This window comes from Egretta garzetta, unplaced genomic scaffold (assembly GCF_000687185.1).
Source record: "Egretta garzetta isolate BGI_Z169 unplaced genomic scaffold, ASM68718v1 scaffold87, whole genome shotgun sequence".
NCBI classification, from domain to species: domain Eukaryota; kingdom Metazoa; phylum Chordata; class Aves; order Pelecaniformes; family Ardeidae; genus Egretta; species Egretta garzetta.
The window spans coordinates 3300631-3307223 of record NW_009260286.1 but is presented as its reverse complement, the minus strand read 5'-3'; the positions used below and the strand labels follow the sequence as shown (position 1 = coordinate 3307223).

General features: G+C 39.9%; 1 protein-coding gene across 12 annotated transcripts in view; it reads left to right on the top strand.

Moving 5' to 3' along the window:
- The window catches only part of PUM2 (pumilio RNA binding family member 2), a 59538-nt gene extending 54751 nt beyond the window's left edge, over positions 1 to 4787 (top strand). For 9 of the 12 annotated variants that reach the window (XM_035897929.1, XM_009642532.2, XM_035897930.1 and 6 more), the window contains 2 exons: positions 918 to 1110; positions 1854 to 4786. In XM_035897929.1, the coding sequence (XP_035753822.1) occupies positions 918 to 1110; positions 1854 to 1985 (325 nt within the window). In that variant the 3' untranslated portion in view covers positions 1986 to 4786. Of the gene's footprint in view, positions 1 to 917; positions 1111 to 1853 lie in introns of all 12 variants that reach the window. The other 3 variants (XM_035897931.1, XM_035897926.1, XM_035897932.1) reach the window with 1 other exon arrangement.
- The last annotated feature ends 1806 nt before the right edge of the window (positions 4788 to 6593 follow it).

Sequence of the window (6593 nt, the reverse complement as noted above, 5' to 3'; positions counted from 1 at the left end):
TGCTGACGGTGATAAGCTGGGACTCCTGACTGACTGTCAGTCCAGCCAAGCAATTTACAAGTATAAAAAGGCCAGCCTTAGAAAGTAGTGGGTCAGCCTGACAAGGATTTTATGCATTAGGAAGTCTCAAAGACTGTTGCAGAGGTCCTGAACTACTGTAAAATCAGAACCTAAAACTCCACGTCCAGTGCTTTTTGCTAAAATAAAGATTATGTGCCTTTTGCAAAGGAAAACACCCCTCGGAATTCATCCTGGATGATGTAGTGAGACTAACCTTGTCATCAACATTAGTAGAAATATACTGTGATACTATGGGGCAGAAATTGATTGTATGCAATCTGTTTTATTTTTCTTTGCCTAAATAGAACTGTTCATAATCCTCTCCTTGGAACTTGCTTAATTTCTAAAGCACAAACTTAGGACCAGAATCACTGCTGTCCTGTAAGCATTGATGGCCTTTCCAGCTTCTGAGATATTTGAAATGCCACAGATTTCCTCTACAAAAAGAAATACTTGACAGTGTCTCTGATCTAGGCATGCTCCTGAAAAGTGCCTTTATCCAAAAAGTAGGAAGTCTCATGCCTGGCTTTCTCTGTTGTGTCCTAAAAGGGCCCACAACCAAAACAGAAGTACTAGACTACATCTGCAGCCTGAGGTCCAGTATATCTACTGTAGGTTCAATGGAAAATCTCTCCTACAAGTGTCAGACAATTACTTTTTTTTTTTTTACATGAGTAGGAGTGTGTAATCCTTTAACTTCCTCAGTTACAGACTAAAGATTTGGAAATCCAGATTTGATGTGTTTACAGTGTGCTCTTTAGTAGTGTTAAGACACTTCAACTGTTCAGATAAATTTAAAAATGCTACTTAAAAGAACATTACATCTTCAGTCACAATGCATTTGTTTTATTTTTCAGCAATGTGGTAGAAAAATGCGTAACTCATGCTTCTCGTGCTGAAAGAGCTTTACTTATTGATGAGGTCTGTTGCCAGAATGATGGTCCTCACAGTGCCTTATACACCATGATGAAGGACCAGTATGCCAACTATGTTGTTCAGAAGATGATTGATATGGCTGAACCTGCTCAGCGGAAGATAATAATGCACAAGGTATGTTTGTATACGGTTTTATTGGTTCAGAAAATATTATCTGTACTAACTTTTCCTGCTAGAATACCTTTCCCTCTGGATGTAAAACTCGCTGGTTCTGTAATCTAGAACTTGATGTATAAACATTAAATTCAATAGAGCTTGATAAAGCAGAATATATTCAGGTCTCTGAGCATTGAGCTAAAAATGTAAATCTACGCTAAAGTTTCGAAAGTTGAATTTCATATCCTCTCTGTGTGCCAGCTTTGCTGTGAAAATACTTCTAATATAAAAACGTAGTATCTGTCATCTTTATTAACTTAACAGGAGAAATACAGGTTTCTCTTTTTATTTGCTGGTTGCTGGTATAAATCCATTCTGCAGTTCCCCCAGACGAGATTCCCACACTTCCTGGCATTCGGGCGCATTTTCTACTTAAGCATATCCAGACATGGAGAAAAGTGCTGTTGCCATAATTGCCCTCGGCTGTTTGACACAGGGCTCTCTGTGTTCCTGCAGGAGCTCTGCTTCCCCCAGTCACCAGCAGGGCACTCCCACAAAAGGGCTACCTCCCCTTTTCCTGTGATGGGTACATCAGCAGTTTGGTGAGTCAAAATCACCAATTTACATCTTTCCAGAAACATCCAAAATTTTGAAATACAGGCTTCTGACGACTTCACATAATATTCTTAAGGGGTAGTTACCTCTACTTAAAATTGTTTGAAGGAGGAAAAAAAAAAAAAATAACGGGTTTCTTCTTACAGATTCGACCCCACATCACAACTCTGCGTAAATATACCTATGGCAAACACATTCTGGCCAAGTTGGAAAAGTATTACCTGAAGAACAGTGCTGATCTGGGGCCAATTGGTGGACCACCAAATGGGATGCTGTAAAAGACAAAAAGAAATGGAAGAAAAGTTGAATTGTGAATGATCAAAACATACAACTTAACTATAAATGTTCTGATTTTTTTAAATCTATTTATTGACTTTGTTCATCCATTTGTAAAATTTTTATTCTTGTGTATATTTTTGGGGAGTGAATTATTAAAAAAAAAAAGAAAAAAATATCTCCAGCCCTGATCCGGAGACCTATCAGATTGGATGGCTGGCAAAGCACAGAATGCCTGTATATGATGTAATTGTATCAAAATAACTGTCACATATTTTGTAAATTTTTACCTTGTAAAGTCACTGAAATAGTTTTTAAAGGGAAAAAGTACAGTATTCTTTTAATACACTGGCTTGCAATCTGGTAGGTCTACCCAGCATCATAGCACAACAGGTTTATAGAGTTGTATATAGAATTAATCCTTATTTTTCCCTTTTGTCTGAAGTCTTTTATACCAGATTAAAATTGATCAGCTGCATAAACATTATTTAACACGTTGAAAAGTTAAGTTGTATTTTGGTGGTTCACAACATACTATCCAAATAATAAACAGGGCACAGCAAATTAAAGTAGGGAGTAACAAAACAGTGGAAACATTAAAAGACTAGCTTTCATCACTTGCTGTGGATACAGTTTTGTTTTGTTTTTTTTTTAAATGTTGCCCTAAGGTTTCCTCCAGCGATGTATTACAAATAAGTGCTGTATATACTTATATATTTAATTGTTGTACAAGGTAGAGGGATTCAAATGATGGTGGTACTTCCACTCAGTAAAGTACACTGTTGGAAAAGGAGTGAACCCCGTATTAACTTTACAGTCAGTTTTACAACGCAGGAAGAGTAGAGATTTGTATTTTTTTATTTTGCATATAGAATTGTAAGGATTTGAAAGTGTTGAGCATTTATTTTGCTTTCTCACTTGTAGATGCAAAAAAATAGGTATTGATGAAGAGAAAGGGGGCCACTGAAAAGTAAACTTGATAGCTCAACATTTAAGCATGATTGATTAAATATTCAGATAGCTTTTTTGCTTCCTATAAATATATGCATTGTATACGTGTAGTTAATAGGTGTAAGTTTACAGTTTGAAAACAAATCTCTCGTTTCGATGTTTTATTACAAGCCTTGCTAATTTAGTAGTGATGCTTACCTTGGTTGTACAGATGTACATTTGTAAACCTTCATGCTGTAAATGTAATTTGTTTTACCCCTTTTTGGGACAAAAATTTGCATTTTAGTGTATATTCATATCCCCATTCCCTTTTCTCCCCCTGGCATATAGTGTTGTATAATGTAAATTTATTTCAGCAAATCAAGAGTGATTTTTTTAAATTCTATCTTTATATGGTTTCAGAAATATGAACCGGCTTTCTTTTTATCTATTGTGAGAAACATTATGTTTTGTTTATAACATAGCTGTTGATTCTGTTAATATGGACACTTTGGGAAATCAATCTGTTCAAATTTTAAGTCGGGATAATAAGAATAGTAAGAAATGGACTGAAATAATTTGGTTATCACAGAAACCAATGCTTCTTCCATCTTAATAAATGTGGCATGATTTTTTTTGTACAGAAGAGTACTGTATTTTTGAATAGCCTTCTCCCAGCATAAAGCAAATATGTATGATACTGTCAATTTTTTTCTCTGGACATATGACATTGTAACAGTAACATAAAGATGATGTACATTTACAAGCGGCCTTATGTACATTTCCCAATGATCTTTTTAAGGCAGAATTGTGACCATATGTGTATAATTAAAATCCTTTTTAATCCTTTGCCTATGGAAATATTTTGGAAAAAGCTTACTTTGTATATTCAGTTTCTGAAAGATAAAGAAAGTGCTTTGTATGTTGTTGAAGTAAGTATTTTGTGTAAAACATTTCGTTTGGATGGCTTAACCTAAAGTTTTGATCGACAAGGTAGTTTGAAAGCAATGTCTTGAGCATTGATCGAGTGAAAGGCTGTTACGGTAGGGGTCTGATCATGAGGAAAGAAAACAGTAGTGGGATAAACTTGTATAAGGCATTCTGTTGTATTACTGTTTATATCAGGTTTACATAAATCTTCTTAAAGCATACATCTGAGGCGCTACTTTTTTTAATGGTAGCACTGACTCATTAATAGGCAAATGGGAAACTTTGCTCTGGCCTACTTCCAGTTCCCGAATCTGTCATTTAGTGCCTGCATTAAGTGATGTAGTCGGCCTGATTATTTTTAGTAAGCACAATTCTCATTGCCAAGTAGCTTTTGCATGGCAGTTGACAAAATTCCTCTCGAGAGGTACAAGCCCTGTACCTCCTGTACTGGAGCCAGAGCTTTCCCATAGTCACACAAGGATGACTTTTGAGCCACTCCTGGACACGTTAATTCTCCTCAGCAACTATTTTTGCCCCGTGTGCAAATGCTGTCCCTTATAAAGCCACAGAGCCGACGTTCTTGTCAGCATGTAAGACATCAAGCGAGGCTGTTGGGGATGTCCACGTAGAAACTGATAATGTCCCAGTACTGTGTCCCTGTAGCACTCATGCCATGGTTGAATTTAAACAGTACTAGAACTATCATCCTTAGTGTTTTCAGTATCTCGAATGTAATCTTCCACTTGCTCTCCTAAAATCATTTTGCACAAATTCTATCCAGGAACATGAAAATCACTGGTTTTCCTTTCAACTCTTTTAGGCTTTGGGTATAACCACTAGATTTTTTTTTTTTGCTCAAGTATCGCTTTTTTGATATAGATTGTTTATGGACCAGTTTGATTAGGTTTGACTCCAGGTGGCTCTTACTGAATTATGTAATGTTCACATGTATATACTGTAAAAAAATCAAAATGAAAATGTGTGAATAACACTGTGTGAAATACGTCTGGTCTTGTGTTTTTCCTATAGGAAACCAACCATTCCTTATATTCCCAGTTACACGACTTGTCTGCTATCTGTGGAGCTCGGCTTTGAAGAGGTAACTCTTTTCTAGTGATCTGGTGGGAACCAGTCAATGATTGAAGAACCCTGCAGTAGATCATTAAGTTTCCAGAGGCCAGTTCTGAGCAGCTAAACCTCCATACTGTCTTACCAAAAAAATCTCGGCTGATGTGTAGTTAAGGCTACAGCCTGATGACAGTTTTTGTACACCACGGGGTCCAGGATAAGCTCTTCAGCGTTTGAGGGGGCTGGGATCGCTGGCTACCCATGGCATCGTTGGATTCACGCTCATTTCTCTTACTGCCCGGGATTTTTTCAAGCTTTTTTTTAGCTTAAGGTGTGGAGCCAAGTGGTCGGTCTAACTGTAGGGGAGTGGGTCTGCTTTTTGGTGTTAAAGAGCCGCCACAGTACTATTGCCTCCATCGCTGCCTGCTCGGTCCACTGATAGTTTCTCACCAGAGTGTGGTGAAGATTGAGATTTCTGGGGGCATAAGGTGTAGATGCTGGAGAGTGATGATGGAGATACAGCAACCGATTTAGTCACTCTTCTTCCCGATCTCTTAAGGAATGGGGGTTTGAAGAGGTTCTCGTGCCTCACGGCATAGTGGCGTGGCAATTAGGTTGAGCTGTCACTTGGTTTTGTTCCATGAAAACATTTGACGTTCAACATAGGGTAACTAGGAAAATGGGTAAGCAGTGGGGTGACAACTCCTACAACGTCATTCAGGGAAGTAAAGCTGAGAGAACAGTTGCAAAAGCCTTGTAAGATCTAGTGACTGGTCACTAACACTGCAGACTGCACGTACGTCATGTGCCTGGGGAGAAAACCCAACACTAACTGCAGAAAAGCAATTTGCTACTGACTGGTTGCAGTTGGGTCAGCTGCAGTGCTCAAGCGCTGAATTTTATATGGAAAGGGGTGGCTGATCATCGCGTGTCCTGAGAATTGTAGAATCATTTAGTTGGAAAAGACCTTTAAGATCATCAAGTCCAACCGTTAACCTAGCACTGCCATCCCACCACTAAACCATGTCCCTAAGCACCTCGTCTGCCCGTCTTTTAAATACCCCCAGAGTTGGGGACTCGACCACCTCCCTGGGCAGCCCATTCCAATGCCTGACAACCCTTTCGGTGAAGAAGTTTTTCCAAATGTCCAACCTAAACCTGCCCTGGCACAACTTGTGGCCATTTCCTCTCCTCCTATCCCTTGTTACTTGGGAGGAGAGACCAACACCCACCTCACTAGAATCTCCTGTCAGGCAGTTGTAGAGGGCGATAAGGTCTCCCCTCAGCCTCCTCCAGGCTAAACAAACAATACGAAACGCTGGGTTTTGGTTCACTCTTGGATCAAGCAGTTGCCTCCTTTCCTTAACAGAAGCACTGCACCAGCAGGGAAAAGCCCACGTCCTGCGCTGGCTCTGGAGCGCTATCCATGCTTGATGGACATCCTTCCCTGTGGGAGGAGGCGACGTCCCCAATAGCGGTGCTGGTTTCTAACCCCTTCTGATGATGGTGTGGGGGAGGCCCGGGCTGCAATGCCACGCAGCACTGCTGATGGCCCAGGCTTGCTCTGCCGCACAGCACTGCTGATGGCCCAGGCTGCAGTGCCACGCAGCACTGCTGATGGCCCAGGCTTGTTCTGCAGCACCACTCAGATTGTCTCTCCCTGGGTGGCAGGGTCTGCATTC